Genomic DNA, 21,788 nt, shown 5'->3' with positions numbered 1-21,788 from the left:
GAACAGAGACGATGTGGGGGAGGGATAAAATGTGGATGAATATGATGACAAAAGGCAGAAGGTGAGGTGGGGGAAGTGAGAGTGAAGTAAACTGAGGGAGGAAATGGGGAATGTTTGGGTCAGAAAAGCCCAAAACCTGAGGGAGGCCTTCTCTCAGTTTTTACTTTTGCTTTACGTCAAATGAATCAGCACACTCACTAAAAAAAATCCATTTTCTGCAGACTAAACTAGCTATAATATCAAAAAAAATATGACAAGTTCCCATAAGTCTGGTAAATGTTTTAAAGGGTTTGTGGGCTTCAGAATCTCTTGTGCATAGATATGCACAGCTATAGAAGTGACGTGTTTAGGGTTTGGTGGGTGTGCCCAAGTCTGATGTTTATTTTTTATTGCAAAAATAATTTTCTGTAGGGAGTCACTGCTTTTTCTTTTTTTTTTTTCAGTGTAGGATCTAAACTTGGAACAGTCTTGCTTTAAGCTTCATCCTCCATTCTTTCCCCAATAATTTGTCATACAGTCTCTAGATAAAAGTATCAAACCAAATCACACACAAGTAAACATCTGGCTGACACACACACACACACACACACGCACCTTGACCAGTTCGAAGGGGAAGCGTTCATGGAAGATGCGATTGATCCTGGCGCCACCTGACAGCTCAGCCGTGTCAATCTGGTCCCCGGAGCCCTCTATACATTTATCAAAGTCCACAGAGAACTGCTGCACCATCCTGCAGGGAGGCAGAGATATCAATGAATCTTTGTGTCTGCTTCTATCTCACAGTCTTCTCCTGTCTCCACTCACTGGAGCAGAGCCTTGGTCTTGCGAGATGGATCGTCGGGTCTGAAGTTCTTGTATTCCTCCACCTCCTTCTCTATGGAGAGAAGCTGACTCTGCAGCCTGGCCCGCAGACTAGGCAGGGTGTCTCGGATGTGGTTGGTCAGTTGCTGTGCAGGTCAAAGGTCAGAGTTAGATCACTGGGAATATGGGGAATGTCTGAATTAGATTGCTGGAAAATACAGCCCCCGATAACGGACGTACTGCAGTTGCCTGTGACGGACACTCTCACTCTGTCTTGCTCTTTTACACACCTGATTGAGGGTTTTCTGCAGGTAGGGAGTCCCCATACGGTCGGCCAGGTGTCTATATCCAGGGTGGGAGAGGAAAAACTTCCTCTCAGCAGCCATGGCAGCATTGATGTCCTTCCTGCCGTCTATGTCCTTCTGGCTCCTGTTCACCACACCGATGTAACCTGGACACACAAGAGTCCCACAAACATTTACAATACAGTCTGAGCGTTGTGAGATTTGCACAAAACTTGATCCAGCTCTTTTTATCACTTCTTGAGAGCAGACTGGAACAGATTCAGATACTTGTGGCCTGACGGGAAATTTGACTGGAAGATAGCATAGTCTTGCATCAGGGCAATCAGGGATTGTGCTGGGCTCTCTTTCATTTCCTATGAAGTGAGTTTGAACAGCCAAACCCAAAATGAACATCCCCTCTATCCAAACCACTTAAAATTGTGTTTAAAAATGTTTAGCTGAGGAAAACCACATTTCAGGAGACATGGGATTAAAAAAAATAATATAGACGAAGGATGAATAGAGGAGAGAACGGAGGGAATGAATACATGTCTGAATGTGTGTGTCCAAGTTTTTAGAGAGAATATAGTTCAGGTCACGCGGATCCTATTTCACCTCCCGTTTGGTTTTCTCATGCATCCCTCGGTTAAAGGCTGTTTCATGCTCTTTAACTAATGCAACTGTGAGCCAGCAGCCTTGTAAATGTGGACATCCAGATTAGACAGAGAGAGACGAGGAGTAAGAAGAAGGAGGGGGACGTAGAAAACACAAAGGACATGGAAAATATTCAAAAGCGCATGCCTGGGTCCTAACCAAGTGCAAATGGAAAAGAAAAGTCCCACATCAGCACATTGCAATAAAGGGCAGCCCGCAAGATACACGCAAGCTCTTTTCCAACACACTGCTTTTCTCTTTGCCTCCTTCGCTGCTTCTGCTCTTCAACTCTTCCACCTTTCTGTCTGTCTTTTGATTTCTTACTCAGTACAGTTTTTTATCACACACTTCTCCTTCCATCACTCCGTCCTTTTTCTGTATTGTTGTTGTTTTTTCCAGTGTTTGGTGCGTTGAACATTTTGAGTACGATCTCCTCACCACCACAAGAGGGAAACAGTGTGTCACTGTGTGTCCCCTGAAGTAGAGTGTGTCGGAGTGTGTGGGCTCACCCCTCCTGAGCGGGAGATGCTTATTCTCCAGGATGTCCTTCGCATCTGTTCCCTCGTCCATTAGGTCCAACTTGGTGATCACACCGATGGTCCTCATACCTACACGCACACAAACACACACACACACACACACACACCACCATGATAACCAGTCCTGAGAATGGAACCGAAGACTAAACAGATAAATCATTTCTAAAGCTTTAAATATATGCTGTGCAAAATACCCATAAATTCCGATGCTATAGTCGTATTAGCATTAGCATATTTAGATAATTTAGTGAGGAAGTTAAGGAGCAATATCACAACGTAAAAATACTTTAGTACAAGAAAAAGTCCTGCACTTCAAATTAAATCTAAGAAGTATTAGTAAAACTAAAAGTTATTTTAAAAAGTGTATTATTGTTTGGATGCATTTATGTGTTAGCAAGATTTGAATGTAGCTGGTTGAGGTGGACCTCATTTTATTTATTTTAATACAGTAAATAGTATTGATTTGTGTTCAATGTTATAAAGTGCTTCACAGTAAAAGGAGCTACATTGACACAACAAACAGACAAAAACTTTAAATGAAATGACACAATTAATGCAGAAATGCACCTTTTTAAATATGTACTTACAATATGTGTGTGTGTGTGTGTGTGTGTGTGTGTGTGTGTGTGTGTGTGTGTGTGTGTGTGTGTGTGTGTGTGTGTGTGTGTGTGTGTGTGTGTGTGTGTGTGTGTGTCTGTGTGTGTGTCTGTGTGTGCATATACTCACCCTGAGGGTCGACCTCTTTGGCAATCTTTAAAGCATCAGAGTTTGCCAGATCAGAGTTGGCCGGGGAGACGGCCAGCATCAGGCAGTTCTCCTTGGTGACAAACTGCATCAGCATTTCTCTAATCTGGGCCTCGATGTCTGCAGGCTGGTCGCCCACCGGCACTTTGGTCATCCCCGGCAGGTCCACCAGGGTCAGGTTCAGCACTAAGAGGAGAACAAGGAGCAGGAGAAAGCAAAGCCAACTGACGAGAGCTTCTTCAGATGCATTCTTGTCAAATAAAGAGCTTGGTTGTTCATAAACTATTGATGTCAGACAAGCAGAACAAGTCACCCCAAACTAGTATCTGTGTAGAAATAGATCGTTGTCAGTCTCACCATTAGGGGAGTAGACACGCAGGTTGATGGGCACAGGGGAGATGCCCTTGTTGGCCCCGGTGATGCGGTCAGTCTCTGCCTCGATCTCCTGCCGGACCTCGTCAAAATCTACGAACTTTTTGCCCTTACAGTGAAGAAACTCAGCATATTCTGGAAGAGACGGTTAAAAAAAGAAAATGTTATGAAAGTTGAAATTGTGTGAAAAAGGAAAGAGATCAATTTTAAACCATTTTCCCCTGGAAAAAAATTGTGATATTCTCACTTTTGTAACCATATTATCATATATCTCGATTTAGGGGATAGTCAGCTATACGTTTTGGAACTACTGTTCCCATAATTGTGGGGTTTTGGGGGATTAAAACAGGAAGTATAATGTCATGTATTCAGCTGTGTCCCCAGTTTATTAGCCTCTAGTTGTAGTGGCACCAGAAGTATGCTGAATTAGATTAGAATTAGGTAAGAGGGGCACCTGTAGCATCTAAAAGCTGTGTCTTTACTGTTGTCTCTTCTAGGAAGAATCAAAGGAACTTATTTGAAGGGGAAAGGGTTTTGCTGTAGATGTTTACGGGTAAGATGTTTTTACCTGTGGGGCAGTTCATCAGCTGCAAAACCAAAGGACGACGAGTCACAATGCCAGAACCACGGGGAAGGAAATCCCTGTAAGACGACAGACAGACAGCAAGGAAGATGGTCAGTAAAACTAACAACGATGTGGGGGGACAACAATGTGAATCACCGAATGACAAAAAGACAACAGAACATGAGTCAGTGACAGTGAATCACGAGGCTTTGAGAAGAATGGAATTAGGTGAAATGAACAAATAACAAGCGAGTGTTAATATGTGGGTGTTTGTGTGAGCAGTGCAATGCTGCAGAACAACAAATCCTAACACAACAGCTGAGGTAGCACCAGGCTGAATTACCTTTTGATTTATTGCAGTGCTTTTTAACTGGAGGACATAAAGCCTCATGAAATATTTTAAAAAAAAATGTTAAAAACTTCCGGAAGGTTTTCCTGAACTAACCCTGATTTTTCTTGAGAGTTTTATGTCACTATCAAATATTGAAACTGAAATTTTGTTTTGCTCTATGAATACATTTTGACTGTATCATAAATAAATTGCATTCCGATATGATGATAGATGATGATGTGACATTCACAGCTAAAACAGTAAGGGTTGACAGTTAAAGACAAGTAGAAAGCTACAAAGCTGATCCACTATCTACAACACTCAGCAGTTTCGATTAAAATGTGTGAAAATGGCAAAAAAATAAAACAGTTATTTAAAAAAATAAGTATTTCATGTCTCGTTATTCTGTCCATCTACACCAGACCTGCTAGAACAAATTAAACAGTTTTACATCACAACACTGGCCTGGTGTGTGACTGAGGGGCAAAGTGTGTGTCTGTGAACGCACAAGACTGTGTGTCAATACAGATTTTTCTTTATGAACACAACATTGTTTTCCTTGAGGGTGTTCAGCTGCTTATGCAACATCGTAGTCAACTTGCCTCTGGTACTGTGTGCTCCTCAACCAGCTGACTGGACAGTTCTTATTCAGTGAGGCATGATGTGTGTGTGTGGGTGTGTGTGTGTGTGTGTGTGTGTGTGTGTGTGTGTGTGTGTGTGCAGCAATAGCAAGGGGCTGTTGGAGACACGTACTGTAGTCTTCAATCTAACATTGCATAAGAGCAATTTGTTAGCTTGTCTTGCTTTTACATGTTAAAAAGTAATCATACGACATACAGCTTGTATTCAAATCATACAACGCTTATATCAATTCTTTATATATATATATATATATATATATATGTATGTATTTTTCTTGAGTTAGCGTTATCAACTGAACAACATAATTAAGAAAAAAATGAGGCCTCTGTTTGAACCTGAAGCAAAGCCTGAAGCAGTTTGGATACACGAGTCAGCTGATTTTTGTGTGACCTAAACCAGAAAAAGCTAATTCAGCAATTAGATGTTCAACATGAGGATCATGTCTAACCGTCACTGTGTCCCTCTATATATATATATATATATATATATATATATATATATACATTTTATTTGTGTATTATTTCTAAGTGTATACGGTGTATACAATACGTTCACTCTGCTCAAAGGAATAGTTCAACATTTCGGGAAACATCTGCTCTCTGCTAAGAGTGAGATAAGAAAGATCAATATTACACTCAAGTCTCTGCGCTAAATATGAAGCTGGAGCCGGTAGCCGTCTTGTTCTTCAAAACACAACATAAGATGAGATATGTTGGTACTAACGGTCAAATCAAAAATAAATAAAAGACCATTTTATTCAATCAAACACAACACATTGATGAAATGTATTGGACTGAAGATTGAGGAGATATTTATAACCTCATAAAACAGCAAGGTTGCTGAGTTCTGCAGATGTCCTAATCCTTTCCCAACCTGCAGTGTGTCACTTAATACATTGGAGACAACATGAAAAACAAGCTTCAACTGTGTGACTGTCAGAATAGGCCTGAAGAGACATCACAGCTAATGTTTGCTGACCGCCCACACCCGCCACACAGGCCCGAGCACCGATAGGGAGCTTCACTATTGTTTCAGTGTTTGTTGTTATAATGCAGCCTTTTACAACAAAGGAAACCCTGCTCTCTCTTTCATGTGTGTGTCTGTCCATCTGCTGGTCTACCTGCCTGCCAGTGTAAGTACGTCTGTGTGTGTGTGTGTGTGTGTGTGTGTGGCTGTCCCCCTCTCCCACTTGGATGCCTTTTAGAGTAGACAGATGGCGTTGACGGCAGGTCTTCCTCTCACTTCACTCCTCCTCATCCTCCCCTAAAACTGCTAAGACAAGGATCCTCCGAATGAGAGGAGAAGCCATGGCCAGCATCCGCATTTTACAAACACACACACACGTAGATCAACATGTCCACTGCCACAATACTGGAAAAACTGTCTCTTACGTTCACTCGTCATTTACCTAATCCTGCAGAGAGGGTGAGAGTCCCTCCACCCGCACCCTCCTGTGTTTACATCCCCCCACAGTGAGGTGAGGAATAAGAAAACACTCCCACTCGCATGACTGCCAAAAGAACAGAGACAACCTCCGCACAGAGGAGAGACATAGGGAGAGCCAACCGGTCAGACAAGGAGAACTGCAGATATTTGATGAAACAGAAGGATTAATGACAAACAGCGACGGAAACTCAAAGAGAGATTTTAAGGTTACATCCAGATACCTTCAACAAGCACTTACCTACAGTATAAGTGCACTCAGTAGTGCGCGTCTGTCTAAAAGCACTTCACTTCTAACAGAAACAACTTTTATCCACTTCCTTGTATGATAACATCCGGTAAGATCTTCGGTTTGATGGATCTATATTCGGCTCTGTCTATCTTGGTCTATTAGGGTTGGTTGATATGATAATATATACAATGTTGCCACGGTGTTAATATTGTCTCAAATATTCTTTATCATTTCTGGTTATTTTAACTTCACAGCAATTTTGTATTTTTATGATTTTTGCATCAATGTGGAACATTGATTTGTCAGATATTTCATTCAGTGAATTAACCAAAAATGGTCACTCCTGCCTGGTTATTTTTGACCCTTTAACAGTTTCTTAATTGATTATCAATGATCAATAATTCTGGATCGGGGGAGGTCACAGACACACTGAGTCACAGCCGAGTCCCAATCACATTTATTTCTTTTATAGCATTTTGTGTTTCCGATTCCAAAGAAACTAAAATAATGAATTGAATAAACGTTCAGTAACTGAATCATTCATTCATTCTCTGCGCGCACACACACACACACACACACACACACACACAAACACATCTAGTGGGAGCCAGCTGCTGTGGAGTAGTGACTCACTGCTTCTTTTTTATTACCTGTACACATTCAGTGGTGTACAAACAGCACACACAGCCCACACTGCCCTATTCCCTTCATAAAAATGTCATTATTTATTTATTCATTTTCATGTAATAGTAATAAGTCCAACAACTCAAGCTCAACATGCTGCTCTGTTGGTCTCTTCATGTGTGCCACATCACCTCTCATTCCCAGACACAGTCAGACATTGAGCCTCATCTAATCCTGCTCTAATGCACGCAGCAACAACAGCTCTGACATTAATGAACTAGCACAACCAAGCAGTTTCCCTTCCCAGCGGTGTTTGGCTCTTAGATAAATGAGACCTTTTTTTTTGGTGATGAATTTTGTGACCACATATTGCTGTCAGCTACAGTGGTATATCCAATGAAACGTCTGGTTGCTGGATGGTGGACATCCAGATTAGACCGGAGCCAATGGGAGGACGTGTTGCGGGTAAACTGCGGCCCAAACAGAGATTAGTGATAATCCTCTGTAGCAGTATCAGGACAAATGGTCTCCTCTCGTCTTCTGTCCGTCACTGACTGCTGTCTCACTCTTAGTGTGTCCATACACTGTTCAGTTCAGTCTCAAATTGATTTTATTAAAAAAGTAACTTTAAGAGCCGCAACTTCAAAAACGTTTCCTGCAAAGTATTTTATAATTTGGCACAAATCAGAGCTAAAAATAAATTGTTTTATACATATATATATATATATATATAAAATGACAAACTTCCAATTTCTTAATTTTGAGGATATGCCACTTCTACTGGTATTATAGTAAACTGAATGTTTTTGGGTTGCGGGTGTTGGTCGGACAACACAAGCAATAAATAACGTCACGTGAGGCTTTCCACAAACTGTGAAGGGCCTTTTTGACCATTTTCTGACATTTTATCAACCACATGATTCATCATTTAATCGAGAGAATAATCGTCAGATTAATAGATGATGAACATATCACAGCCCTGTGGCAGCCCTAATATTAGTCACAGGAAAAATAGTTGCAATGTTCAGAGACTGTTTCAAGTATCCAGATCACAACATTTATTTGTTTACTGACAGGAAATGATGTATTAGTTAAATAGTTGTTCATTTCCAGAGTATTTCATTGAAAGAGTGGCTACAAGAACCTAGATAAAGATAAATCCATCCATCCATTTTTGGAACCTCTTAACCTTTACAGGGTCGGTTGAGTGCTGGAGTCAGTCAGGTCACAGAGCCGAAGATAAACGACTTTGGTCATTAAAAATGACTGTAAGTTGTACGCCGGCCTTTACAAACTAATTGGAGATGCAACAACTGAACACTGTCTCTCTTTTCCCCTATTATTACAACTAAATTACTGTTTAGAATTATATAAAATATGAATTATCTCGAGGAAACTATCAGGAAACTATGGAATAGATTTGAACAGTTGCATTAAAAGAAAAACCTCAGATGAATCCACAGAAATGATCCCGTCCATCCTATCCACCTTCACAACACAACCTTTAAACTACAGGTTCCTACAGTGTTTCTCTCATCATTTTTAGTTGTATACTGGGTAGTTTATCTTATCGCAGCATCGTCCTCTATAAGTCATTACAGTACAGGACTCTCCTTCTCTGTGTTTCTATTCTACTCTCTCCTGCTTTTAATTGACAGGAATAAAGGTTTTAATGGAGCACTGCAGTGTGCTTGTCCTTCACATGAGTGAAGCTGCTGCTGCTGCTCATCATAACGCTTCCGGCCTTCTCTGTGTTATGTAATACATTAAACCGGATATATCATTAACTTAATCTCTGCGCGGGGGTTGGAATAGTGATGGCAGCAGGGAGTTGGAATCGTCTGTGTTGTGGTTTTATGTTCCTGGTTTGTGCTAGTGCCAGCAGCCTCCACTGATGATAAAAGTGCTTCAGTCGGCTAAGCTGCACACCAGCAGCAGCGGCGGCAGCAACAGCAGCAGCATCCTCCTGTGTTGGAGTACATCCCAGGAGAACATCATACAGTTTTTGACCTTTTTACTAATTTCTCCTTTACATGCCGCTATCAGCTATTGAACCCTACACACAAAAAATTGCTCCTCCGGAGCCATTTAAGGGACTTGAACAACCATAAATTGATTTGTGCTAAAAAAATAAGACAGACCTCGGCTCAGAGGCGCATCAACAAAAGGCTTTCATGATTGTTTCTATAATCCACCGTGGTGACAATAGACTGGGGTACCCTTGAATCAAGGAGAACAACTGGAAGGTGATCCTCTATGTATGTTCAGTATTTGTTGTGTTTTAGGGGAAGCAGCTGGTTTAGTATCAGCTGTTTTTGAAAGAGCTGTCCGTGGTGCTGAAAGAGGGTTAAAAGAAAACATGCTGTTGAGAACATACACTGTGATCATCCATGCTAAATGTGCTGCATGTTGTAGGAAGAGTAAACTCTTACACTCATCTGTGTTTTCTGTGACGGCCTTTATTTTGTATCTGTTTCTATCGTACTCATTCTGATCAATAAAATACAACATTTTCAGTACAAATATGAAAAATAAAAATGCTTCAGACCCATTTTCTGAATTATGATATTGGTAAATATTGGTAAATACAGCTTGATACAAAAATATAGTTTAAATAAAACATGAATACAATATTGTGCAAAAGCTACTACAAAGATATTTCCTCTAGAACTGCAAATCCCCAAAAGACAACCTAATTCAACCTAGTTCAAGATATATACCGTGTTGTTGTTGTTTTGTCTAGATTTAAGATGAAATGGCACACTATCATAATTATTATAATGGTGAATTTAGTCAAATGTCAAGATGGGGCCAAACATCCCCACCTCCACCTGCACTAACAGCTGGCACCGTCTGTGTTGGGCACTGGAGACCAGTAAAGCTTCGCTTGTGCTAATTAGACTCACGGGAGGCTAAAAAAAAAACAGACGCAGGATGGGAATCTGGGGTTGTGCACAGTTTCAGATTAGTGAAATGTCTTCTTCACTTCACTTGGGACATGTGAAAAGAAGCATTAGTTGTAGCCCTAAAAAGATAACCTACCACTCCGAAAAAACAAATGAACATATCGTACTTTATTCAAAGACATTAAATAATAAAAAGGTGCTATTCATTCAAGAGGAAATGAAATACGAGCATTCCCCAAAGGCAGCTAAGTACATCTCAACTTGTCATTGTCTAAGGCAAGAAAGCGCATGAAAAAAAACAATGAATGAAGACAAATATTGCAGTGACCGACATTGTTTCAGAAGGCAGACTTGATAACTGTGTGTCTGCGTCTCTGTCATTTTAGTTTAACCGTCATGCCTTTACTTTGGCGTTGAGCACTTTGATATTTGAAAGCAACAAAGCACCTGAATTTAAACTGACTGAGACAGAAAATGCTGAGAAAGGGGAGGTTGGACCGAGGTGATAAACAGAGAACTGAGCAATGACAACAAGGGAGACTTTAAACAGTAGACTGTCTGTGAGGACAACCTATGGAAGCAGGATCAAAAACCTCTGAAGGACAGACAACAAAGGGGAATAGATCAATACGTGTCCTCAGATGTAGGATACTCTTATACTACAAAGCCTATCACAACAGCTTGTCTACTACTAAGAGGTTGGCTGTCCTTGTCATAGTCCACCAGAAGTTACAGTAAACTCCTTTCAACAATGTTTAATATCAATCCTGAAGTTGCTAATTTTTGCCTAAATTCCATCTCAGCTTGTGAAATAATTGACGGAAATGTCTCTCTGCCATTTATAAGTCTCAATACAGCGTGTTTTTAAGTGTGTGTGTGTTGGTTCAGGCAAGGTAACACTGGAGGAGCAGGAGGATGGGAGGACCTGGTTGACGTCACAGCAGCTGGACCAGAGAAGCACACACATCACACACACACACACACACACACACACACACACACACACACACACACACGCACACGCTGCATGACAGCATGCAGACTGCAGGTTTTACTGACACGTACAAACAAATCATTTGACATCTTTATTAGCGTTAAATGTCCTTGTGGTAATATTTCAGTTTTTCCTTCTCTACCTCCTGTAAACGATCGTGTAAACCGCCGGTCCCTCGAGTGAGGCGGCGTGATTAGGCACAAGCTGTTTCCATGACTACAGCTGGGCGAGAGCAGCAAAACGTGGCCCTCCTGCAGAGATTGCTTCAACAGTGTTTCCTCAAAGTGTTTGTTTTAATTAACTGATATTTTAAAAGAAATGGCTGTCAAACAGGTGACACTTAAGTTGACTTTGTTTTATAAGTTTCAGTGTGTGTTTAAGCTCATTCAGCTTCTGGTTAAAGGGGAACTTCACCAATTTGACACATCTAAGTGTGTTGCAGGTTTTAGGGGGCAGGCTACAGTATTGTATAAAGCCTCTTGCAGCTCGAGAGGGAGCTGGCTAATATCTGATGAATTGTCTTAACGGATGTCACTTGAGGCATCGCTGGGAGCTGAAGACTGTTTGAAAATGAAAACATCTAAAGGTGCAGAGTTAGAAAGAAGTGACCTTTTCCAGACCTCTGTAGCCCTGACAGAACTGTCAACGGTGTAAATTGCATTGTGGGTAATGTAGGCGCCAGGTTGTGAGTCCAACAATATTATAGGAGGGCAATGCTAAATCGGAGTATTCTTTGAAATCCCATAAATGGAACTTTATAAGCAAAACTGATATGCCTTCCACAGGTAGCATCATGTGCAGATGGCATGACTTGTAAACAGTGGGCGTGCCTCACCTGCTACCTGTTAAAATGTGGATTATCACTGTGGCCATGAGGTGAACTATTTGACCATACTGTCAAATAAATGTAAGAAAATAGATTGAAGGGGAAAAATGAGTCGCTGCACAGACGGATCCCTCTCTGTCCAGTGGGTTATGTTACATTTTGCCTTGTTTAGTGGGGTTGAGCTGGCTTGGAGCCACAGGATATACAACCTGACCTGACCTTGCTTATTAAGCAGGAAATACTGCTGAATCACACACTCAGTGCATCCAAGGTATTAAAAGCCCATGAAACCACAAAATTCTTCAGATCAAGTGAAACACAAGCAACCGGGCTGACAAAACAGTTAGCCAGTGACACCCATGTTGTCGCCTGCATTCAGTAAGCTTCACTTACAGCATAAGCACTGGCAGACAGATGGATGAGCTGAGCTGGAAGGGCTCAAAGCTCAGGTGGACTCTCTCACTATCTCTCTCTTTCTCTCTCTCTCTGCAAGGTCATACTGCAGCAAAACACTTCACATTTGTTCGCTTTGATTTGTATCATCAGCAGCAGCAGCAGCAGCTGAAAACTGTGCATGTTTGCAAGACTGAAAACTCTCTCCACACACACGCACACACACAGCAACAATCATTTTGCACCCTTGCCTGGTCAGGATTTAACAGCTTGAGGGCTACACAACTGCCACAGAAACAAACAGCACATCCACAGAGCTGCCTGCAACTGTATCTGCTGTACAGGAAGCCAGCATATAAACTAGCCCTGCCTCTGTGACAGACGTCACTGAATTTACAATGATAAACATTTGCAATTTAGTGTCATTTTAGACAAAATTGTGAAGTTTAAAAGCTGACTATCCAGAGGTGGTTCATCATATTAAGTAATTTAACATAAAGTTGTGGTTCCCTGAATGCATCAGTATACAGATGTACTTCACTGGGGATTTATGTAGGCCTATAGTAATCTCCTCGCCTCGGTGTTGTGGCAGAAGACAGAGTGATAACACGATAAGACTGCCGTAAAGGTGAAACCGATTTGAACCCTTTCCACGATGCGTGTGTGGCGGATTCAAACCTGCCTGAGAGAAGGGGGGGGGATGGGGATCGGGATGTGCGTGAGGTGTACAAATGAAAGCGACTGCGAACCGCTTGTGAGATGCACCGACGTGCATGCATTGCAGCCTGGGGAAAAAAAGCCACTTACTTCCCGACGAAGTTCTCCAGCACCGAGCTCTTCCCCGCACTCTGGCCGCCCACCACGGCGATCTGGGGCAGGTCCAGGATCGCGTTCTGCCCGATGGCGGAGAAGGCATCCTGCATGCGGTTCACCAGAGGAATCAAATCCTCCATCCCCCGGTTCCCCATCTTTGCGATGCAAGTGTATCTCCCTTGTCGGAGCAGGGAAGGATGTAGTTCTTATGTTTCCCTCCTCGCCAATCTCGCGTTTAGAGGGCGGTGTTTTTTTTGGACTGCGCTCACTTTTCTGTTTGCCCCCTCATTGACTGCGCCTCCTCGGTGTGTCAGATAACAGCTACGGGACTCTCTCTCCACCGCCGAGCATGTATAGCTTGCACTCCTCTCCACCGAGCGCAGCAGGGGAGGGGAGGATGATCTCTTGTATTTTCCCAGGAGAGACCTCTGCAGTTCTCCACGCGCACCGCTCGGTGGTGTGGCACTGGAGTACTTTCACTGTATAGTTGCCTGTCAAATTGTTCTGTTTACAGGAAGCCACACTTTAGGGTCTTGTTTCATTGAGACTCTTTAGTTAACACCTTTGTTTTAATTAGAAAGGTGCATGGAGATGGGAAATTTGACATCCAGTATTTAATATGTAGAGATCTGTCCATGGTGCTGAATCTGTTAGCACCGCGAGGAGAGGCCAGGGGGCACTCTACAGCATTGTGTGTGTTTGTTTTTATAATTCACTATAGCCTGTGCTTTTATCTATCTATCTATCTATCTATCTATATAACTATATATCTATCTATCTATATATCTATCTTTAAAGTTGCGAAAACAAACACGCCGAGATAATGTAATGTACAATTTAGAACCTTGAAAATACTAAATTTTATTAAATTCCCAAGGCCAGTGGTGTTTGACAATGAAACACTGGCCGTGTTAAATTATATATATATATTAAAATCTACATTTATGAGACAGACGTCAAGCATTTTCAGTTCCCCAGACCACCACCAGGGGGCGACAGTGTGCACTGACTTCACTACACTGGGGACGCTGGTTGGGGGTTTCTGCTTTATGCGAGTTGCATCGGGACCGAGAACACGTATTGAACCTTGCGGTTTGCTTTTGGTTGGATAATCATCAAGAATCGCCACTTTACTCTTTGAGAAGTACGTCGTAACAACCGTGGCTAAAGGTAAATTGTAGAAAGTACCCGAGGAGGCGCAGCAGGTTTAGCTGCGACTTAGCTAGCTAGTTCGGTGCTGTGCTAAGCTAACTTGTTGGGTTCAGGTACTGTAGCTAATGTAGCTTCTTTCATTTCACAGCAGGTGTTAGCTTGTTCATTCACTGTCACTAAATAACAACTAGAATAACATGCCGGTCTCTCAATCAAGTTGGGTAACCGAGTGAAGCGATTTAAATCAGCTAAGCAAACAAAGAAAGTAAATTGTTGTTAGCGCACTTGCTAGCAGTAGCTAACGTTAGTTGACATAACGAATATGTGAGAGAGACCTGTTGTCTCGTGAGGTGCGCACTGTTATTGAATTTGTCTTTACAATAAAGATAACGGGGCACATAATCATACACCGTTTTGTTCCCTTCCATCCAGGTGTATTTTATTTTAAGGACCGTCAAACACAGCTGTTGGTCCGTCTCCTCGCGGAGGAAATTTAAAGCCCGTAATGTTCAATCCACACATCCATCAGCAGCAGCAGCAGCAGCAACAACAACAACAGCAACAGTTTCACCAGCACCTGCGGCAGCTACAACAACTTTTCCAGCAGCAGCCTCCGCCTCCTCCACCTCAGCCGCCTCCCGGGCACCATGTTGGCCACCATCACCACCAGGCACAGCGGTAAGCGTGTTAACTCGAGACCGGGGATCAGGCAGGGCCCTGAGATGTGTGAGTAGCTGAGCTTTAAAGGCTGGCCACAACAACACATGACAGGACAGTACGAGTCCTGGGGCGACTGAAAATGCTTAGGTGTGCTTTATATGTTCATTCAACTTGGATATTTGGACAGCTTGCCTATGAAGTAGTCTATTGGTTTAGGGGCGGACAGTCTAGGCTGTGATTTGTTATTGTTGTATCTGTGAGGTAAACAAAGGAGCAAGAAGCTTGAAGAAATGTTTGTTATTGTCAAACAGTGTTATGTGTATCCTTATACAGAAACATTGGGCTATTGTCATGCTCTGTTATCTCGCCTGCCCAAAGGTAGTGTTGATAAAGTGCAGATCATATAAAGCACTTAATTCCCAGATTACTGTCCAACTCTTTTGTACTTAAAATAGGCTTTGAGCTAATGCTAATATAGAAGGAAAGTGACGTCTGATGAAGGCTAATCCATATCAGAGCCGTTACCGTTACACTTAATCATCATAATCAAGAATAATATCACGGACAGCTAGTGTTTAAGAGAACATGTGTGTCAAGTCATTTGGCTTTTCACTTGGTGTTTTTCTACATTAGGATTTCAGCTCATCTCAAAATGGTACAGATGTGTCAAGTAAAATTCCCGGTTCGTAAAAAGGATAATTTGGCCGAACGTGTGTGTGTGTGTGTGTGTGTCTTTAGCCGTTTTGTGTGAGGTTATTTCTTGAGAAATTATGCGATATTTTGTATTTACTCTTGTTTATTTGTTGTGCAGATCTATTCCTTCCCAGGCAGCTCCTCCCCCCAGGATGGTCAACCTCTGCCAGGCAACCCAGACTGCCATCATGGCCCCCAATCCCATGCTGCAGGGGGCCCTACTGATGCAACAGATGCAGGGTATGGTTTGGATTATAGTGAAAAAGACAGCAGCATCTAGAAATCATAAACGAACGTCCATCTTTCAAGGGCTTATAATGTTTTGTTTGCTTATGTTTGTCCTCACTCGCGTGCCTGTTCCATGCTTTGCTTTCATGTAGGTAACATGCGGGGCTTCAGGATGGGGGGACAGCAGTTTCGTCAGTTCTTCACCCCCGGGTCCAGGTCGTCTCTGCTCGGGCCAGTTCCCATGGGGATGGCCATCAAGTCCCCCATGATGGGATACCCGGGTGCTCGACAGTATCACCAGCATGCCCGCTACTACAATAACAATAACAACACCAGCACTAGCACCACCACCACCGCAGCCTCCTCCTCCTCCTCTTCCAGCACCTCCGCAGTAATTACAACAGCACCATTATATTGATTATAATCACTGTGTAGGTGTTCTGTCAAGCTATTACGCTGCACTAGGATTGTAATACAATTTGACAAATGCAACAAGGTTTGATTGACTCAATCAGAAGCAGTGGAAATGTGCTCACCGTGATTGAAGGTGATTTTAATGTAGCCCACTCAAAGAACATCAGAATTTACGACTGTGTTGGATATGAAAACATGTATATATATTCATACAGAATACTTTGGTTGTGGACAGATGATTGGACATGAAAATCAATCTAAATATGTCTCGAGTTTACATTTTCTGAGCTAATTGATAGGAGCATAAATCCTAATTGTCTGTGATTGGTGCTTTTGTTGATTCCTCTAAGCTGCATCTTTATCTCAGACGCGGATGAATATTTGTAATCCCGTTGTCCGTCTCCTTGTGTAGGACACTGCAGCTCGCCAGCCAGACAGGAAGAGAGACAGCGAGCAGATGGCAGCAGGGAGCACAGACGAGCAACCAGCAGCCAGCAGCACCAATGAAGCCACCGACAAGGCTGAAACAGGTAGCGCTGCACTCCAACAAGCACTGGAACATGCCTATAGGTTACGGTGATGAATGTCATGTGTGACTCTTTTTCATCTTTTCTACCCACAGACGGTGCTGTAGAGGGAGTGGATGAATCCACACAGCCCTTCGAGGAGCAACTTGAAGAACCTGTAGTCAAGAAGCAGAGGACAGATGGGTAGAGAGAACATTTCTATAGCTGTGATAGTTCTGCTAGAAAGTCTTGACACCGCCTCAAACAACCTGAAATTATTCTGCTGTTTTCCTCTCAGGTCAGAGGAACCCGAAGAACAATGTGGTACTGAGACCATCACCATTGCAGATGCAGACGGGGAAATTCCGTCTTTTGAGTGTAACAGCGACGGTGAGGACAGCCAGCCTGGAGGTAAAAACCCACAGGAACCTCGAGTAGATGGGTGGAAATACTTTCATTAAGCTGTAATTTAATCTAAATGTAGAGTAGTTTCGGTCAGTTGAGATGAGAACTCGCTGTAATACGCGTTTCTTCTTTTCCCAGACTGCATCCTTCTGGAAGAAAGATGCTCCACGGGGGGATCAGATGTTATGGAGGCACTAGAGGAGAGCAGCGCTGCTGAGGTGAGAGGAGCCTTTATTTAGGATGGTCAGGTCATGGACAAAATACAGTTAACACTAAATGATAGATTTAGAAGTAACCAAATCACAATGGTGGGTCAATGCCGGTTGCCAGTATTTGTCAATCTCTCTGTGTAACTGTGTATATATCTCCGTCATATCTCTGTTAAATAAATGTATGACACTGGATGAAGTTGTGGTTTGGGACCTCTCTGTAGGTGCACAGCTGCTTGTCGGCCCCGTCCCCGTCTGCCAAGCTGAGTGAAGATGACTTGCTGTCAGAGGAGATGCCACACGGCAAAGACGCCCCTCTGGCTTCACCCGAGAACCAGGAGGAAGAAGAGGAGGGTGTAGCGGAGGGCAACAACAAGTTCTACTGCTATCTCTGCAGCATTACCTGCTACAACCAGCAAGTAGGTTGCACACACATCAAGATACATAGGAGATGGTGGAATTAGGTCTATTTGGGGGGGTGAATAGTTGCTGGGAATGTGGCAAATTGATTTAACTCTTCTTTCTTATTTTTTCAGAACTTCAGGAGTCACATGAACAGTGTTTCCCACCAGCAGAGGATGATGGAGATCCAACACATGAGCAATGCTTGTCTGGTCACCCTGCTGCCCCGAGTGCAGGAGACTCTACAGGAAGCAAACAAAGACGGGTCCGTTCGACACTCACAAATATGCATTTGCTTTGTGTTTTTTGTTATTCTCCCATAATAATAATAATAATTACAACTAATGTTCGTCTATGTTTCCTGCAGAGAAAAGAGGGCGGACTCGAAGCACTGGTGTGCCACCTGTCACACCCACTTCACCAGTAGCATCACGGACCACCGACACACCGAGGAGCACAAAGTAAAGCCGCTCACTGACACGGTTTTAAATGTGGAGTTCAGGAAGCTTTACGACGCGAATAATCCGCAACGATCTCTTCATCTCTCCTCAGCTGGCCAGCAGAACAGCCATCTCCTCCTGCACCGTCTGCAAGAAACACTTCAGGACCTCCCAGATCTTTGTGGAGCACTTGCAGTCCCAGGAGCACAGGCAGAAAGTGGAGAAGGTATCTGTGTTCATTGTGATTTTTAAAACCACGACACAACAAGCAATTAAGATGAAATCAAATATTCATGCTGAACTCGCTGCTGTTCACTAGCTCCAGGAACAGGAGGGCTGTGGGGCTTTAGGCAAGCTGGACACAGACGGCTTCTCATTGGATGAGTTGGAGTGCAGCGAGATGGAGAAGGAAAGACTGAACGAACAGGTGCATATCATTTGTTCTTTGTAATTCCCTCCAATGAGACAACTGACTGTATATGCATTTAATGGCCAGTGAATAACACTTAGTACTCATAGTTGGTGCATTTGTTATCGTATAGTTGTTTATTGTGTCTCTGGTGACCTGCTACAGGAGGACTGGTCCTGCCTTAAAGAAGTGACTTTAAAGGACATGGCCAGTGATGAGCTGTACGACGCTAACACAGTCTACGGTGAGTGAACTCCAGATTGCTGAATATTTGATTTTGTTGTCTCCCTGCATGTCATCGTTGTTTGGATTTAGCGCCAACTTCTTGAATTCCTTTTACCGCAGGGTCCAGTTTTTTTGTTCCAGTTGCAGGTTTCATCTGCAGACTCTGCAACAAGTTTTATCACTTTGACTCTTCTGCCCTGCACGCCCACTGCAAAACAATGAAGCACTTTGAGAACCTCAAGGTTGGTGTTTGATGAACGTTTGAATGTGACGTTTCGGTGCATCAATGTGCGTTATCCTTGAGGAGTTACACATTATATTATATTAAATTTGCCGTATTTTCGTATGCTTTGTTCTTCTCAGAAGTACAGAGAGTTGCTGAGTCAAAAGAGTGAAGCTGTTGAGTCTTCCAGAGAGTCTCTCCTCGCTGCAGACAGTCTCAGGCCTGTAACGGGAACCAGCACAGACTGTTCGGTGGAAAATTCCCTCTCCGATGACGCCGGTTTAGTGACGAACCTGAACTCCATGCAGCCTGTCGTTGCACTCAGCCGAGTGGACGTGCAGACGGAAACCCAGCAACGGGAGGAACAAGCGGAACCTGACCAAAACTCCCAGGACTTAATCGGCACCTCAGTGACCAGCACGGGCAACACGGACCAAGAGCTCGGCCTCCACTGCAAGGAGGAAGAGAGCACATCCCAGGTCCCTGTGGGTCTGGAGAGTCCGGCTGAGCTGCCCGCTGGTGGCAGAGAGGAGCCAGAACCAGAACCAGAGCCAGCAGCTGTTGTTGAGGATGCTCATGTAGAGGAGGAGGAGGAGGAGGAGGAGGAGGAGGAGGAGAAGGAGGAGGAGGAGAAGAAGGAGAAGGAGGGGGAGGAGGTGGTGAAGGGGGAGGAGAAGGAGGAGGAGGAGGTGGTGATGAAGGAGAAGGAGGAGAATGTGGAAGAGGAGGTGAAGGAGGAGGAGGAGGACGAGGAGGGGGTGAAGGAAGCTCCCCCTGTCCCAGGAAAAAAGAAGGCAAAAATCACACCCAAACGCAGGTCAGGGAGGGCCACAAACAGACGCTGAGTCAGAGATGAGATGTGGAAAGAGTGGGAACCCTTAGGACAGGATGTGTCGATATTCAAAGAGGTGCTTTCATGAAACCAAGAAGTGAACAGCCCTGCCTCTCTCCATGTTGGAAAGTCTGAACTAAGCGCGCACACACACACACACACCAACAAATAGGAAGAGCGATGGTACATCACGGTGTAACAGAACTTCTTATTTGATGCTCTCCCAGGGTGGGAAATTTAACACCAGCCGGCTGTCGCGTACATGTTGAATCAGTGATGGGGGGGGTAAGTATATTAATAATGGCTCCCGGTGAGAGAAGTGTTGATCTTGAGTTGTATGATCTCCAGCCTCACCTTTAGAATGACATCATTGTAACATAAGTAGATGTAGCTCACAACAAACCATGTCCATCCAATTTGTACTAATTCGTAAAAACTGCATTAATGTTGCCTAAAATAACATTTTCTTTTAATTATTTTTTTTTTTAAAGCAGTACACCACCACAATAATACTGTATTCAAGTAGAATGGGATTGGGTCACACTGATGTAAAATTATAGAAGCTAAATTCAGATTTAATTCATACAGTATTTAGGGTGTAGTATGACATGAGGTTTGTAAACACGCAAGAAAAAGGGAAATATGAGAAATCCATATTATTATTTTTAGGTTACCCCCATCTGCAATTGAAAATCTGGTTATTACTTTCTATGATACTAATTAACTATTAGATAGCTGGAATTTGCTTAGATCTTCTATCTACTGGTCTGTGCAACTGGCTCCCCACAAAGCCCACCCTGGTGTCCTCAAGGATCAGATTGCTGATTGTCAGATTTGCTAATTCTCTAGCTAGCTAGATGAACGATCATTAACGTAATGTCACCTACACGTGGAGACATTTTCAACATTGCTTACATTAGCACATGCTTTTAGCGAGCTGAGATGTAGAATGAGACCGATTGAAGTATTAGAGCAGCTGGTTTAAAGGAAGTTTTCGGAGGGGACTTTGGCTCGAGTGTTCAGAAATGCTGATCTCAGCTCTGTTCAAAGGCATCTCATTATCCGTTTCATTTTTGGACATTTTTGGGTTCCAGTTGATGTCGTGTTTGGTGCACAATAGTTGTGGCCTTCTCACTGAAAGATAGCCAGCAATTGGACTTTTTTTTTTTTTTGTATAATTAAATGTTTAAAATGTGTTTTGGATTCGAACTGTAGGAGCTGAATATAGTGTTGAGCAGCAAAATGTCTAAAAAAAAACACTTTTACATCTGCGCACAATGGAAAAGAAACCCTTGTATTCATTATAATGTTAAACTAAAATGATATTCAGCGCAAAAAGCTGCATCGTGTGCATTTTTCTTGTTTTGAAATTTGAAAGCTTGTCAATCAAGGCAGGTATATTTAAAAAAAAAAAAGTTGCTTTAATTTTCATTGACTGACGATGCTCTTAGTGGTAGTTGCTTGTTTCTTCAAATTGACCATTGTGTGTTTTTCTTTTCTTCTTAATGTTTAGTTTGCTATATACACTGGATAAATGGAATCCGAGGCTGACTCAGCAGTCTCACACAGTAGATTATCTTGGTCACAGATTCTACAAACGCAGATCTATAGTTCCAACATTTCAGCAGCCACAAGGCCGGTGTGCTGTTCTGGACACATTTCATTCCTCCATACTAGAGAAGGATATTTTAAACCACACAAGTGGTTGGCGGATGCATGTGGAAACTCAAGAGTGGCGACGGTCACGTGATTAGTACCGCGTCACGTTCTGTCTGAAGGGAACGAGGACGTGAAGCTACTTTGAGAGCAGAGGAGAGCAAAGAGGAC

At 43.0% G+C, this 21,788-nt stretch overlaps 2 protein-coding genes across 5 annotated transcripts in view; one reads left to right on the top strand and one right to left on the bottom strand.

Annotated features, from left to right (window-relative positions):
- Positions 1–13,318, bottom strand: part of dnm1a (dynamin 1a) — a gene marked incomplete at both ends in the record, with an annotated part of 43,606 nt that extends 30,288 nt beyond the window's left edge. For all 4 annotated transcript variants that reach the window (XM_079179476.1, XM_079179477.1, XM_079179479.1 and 1 more), the window contains 8 exons: positions 595–730; positions 805–947; positions 1,092–1,252; positions 2,249–2,347; positions 3,005–3,208; positions 3,380–3,529; positions 3,963–4,036; positions 13,158–13,318. In XM_079179476.1, the coding sequence (XP_079035602.1) occupies positions 595–730; positions 805–947; positions 1,092–1,252; positions 2,249–2,347; positions 3,005–3,208; positions 3,380–3,529; positions 3,963–4,036; positions 13,158–13,318 (1,128 nt within the window). The remainder of the gene's footprint in view (positions 1–594; positions 731–804; positions 948–1,091; positions 1,253–2,248; positions 2,348–3,004; positions 3,209–3,379; positions 3,530–3,962; positions 4,037–13,157) is intronic.
- An 876-nt stretch (positions 13,319–14,194) lies between these two features.
- On the top strand, positions 14,195–20,230 carry ciz1a (cdkn1a interacting zinc finger protein 1a; the record flags this gene model as incomplete). Its single annotated transcript, XM_079179296.1, has 17 exons — positions 14,195–14,333; positions 14,748–14,993; positions 15,787–15,908; positions 16,049–16,287; positions 16,723–16,840; positions 16,933–17,020; positions 17,115–17,227; positions 17,360–17,439; positions 17,655–17,849; positions 17,967–18,097; positions 18,200–18,293; positions 18,385–18,498; positions 18,592–18,699; positions 18,847–18,925; positions 19,027–19,148; positions 19,270–19,785; positions 20,189–20,230. The coding sequence occupies exons 2-17, from the start codon at positions 14,821–14,823 to the stop codon at positions 20,228–20,230; spliced, it is 2,334 nt and encodes a 777-aa protein (XP_079035422.1). The 5' UTR covers positions 14,195–14,333; positions 14,748–14,820.
- Positions 20,231–21,788: the final 1,558 nt, after the last annotated feature.

The sequence above is a fragment of the Pholis gunnellus genome, assembly GCF_910591455.1.
Source record: "Pholis gunnellus genome assembly, chromosome: 18".
NCBI classification, from domain to species: domain Eukaryota; kingdom Metazoa; phylum Chordata; class Actinopteri; order Perciformes; family Pholidae; genus Pholis; species Pholis gunnellus.
Note: the sequence above shows the minus strand (reverse complement) of the source record. Positions and strands in the feature narration are given on the sequence as shown.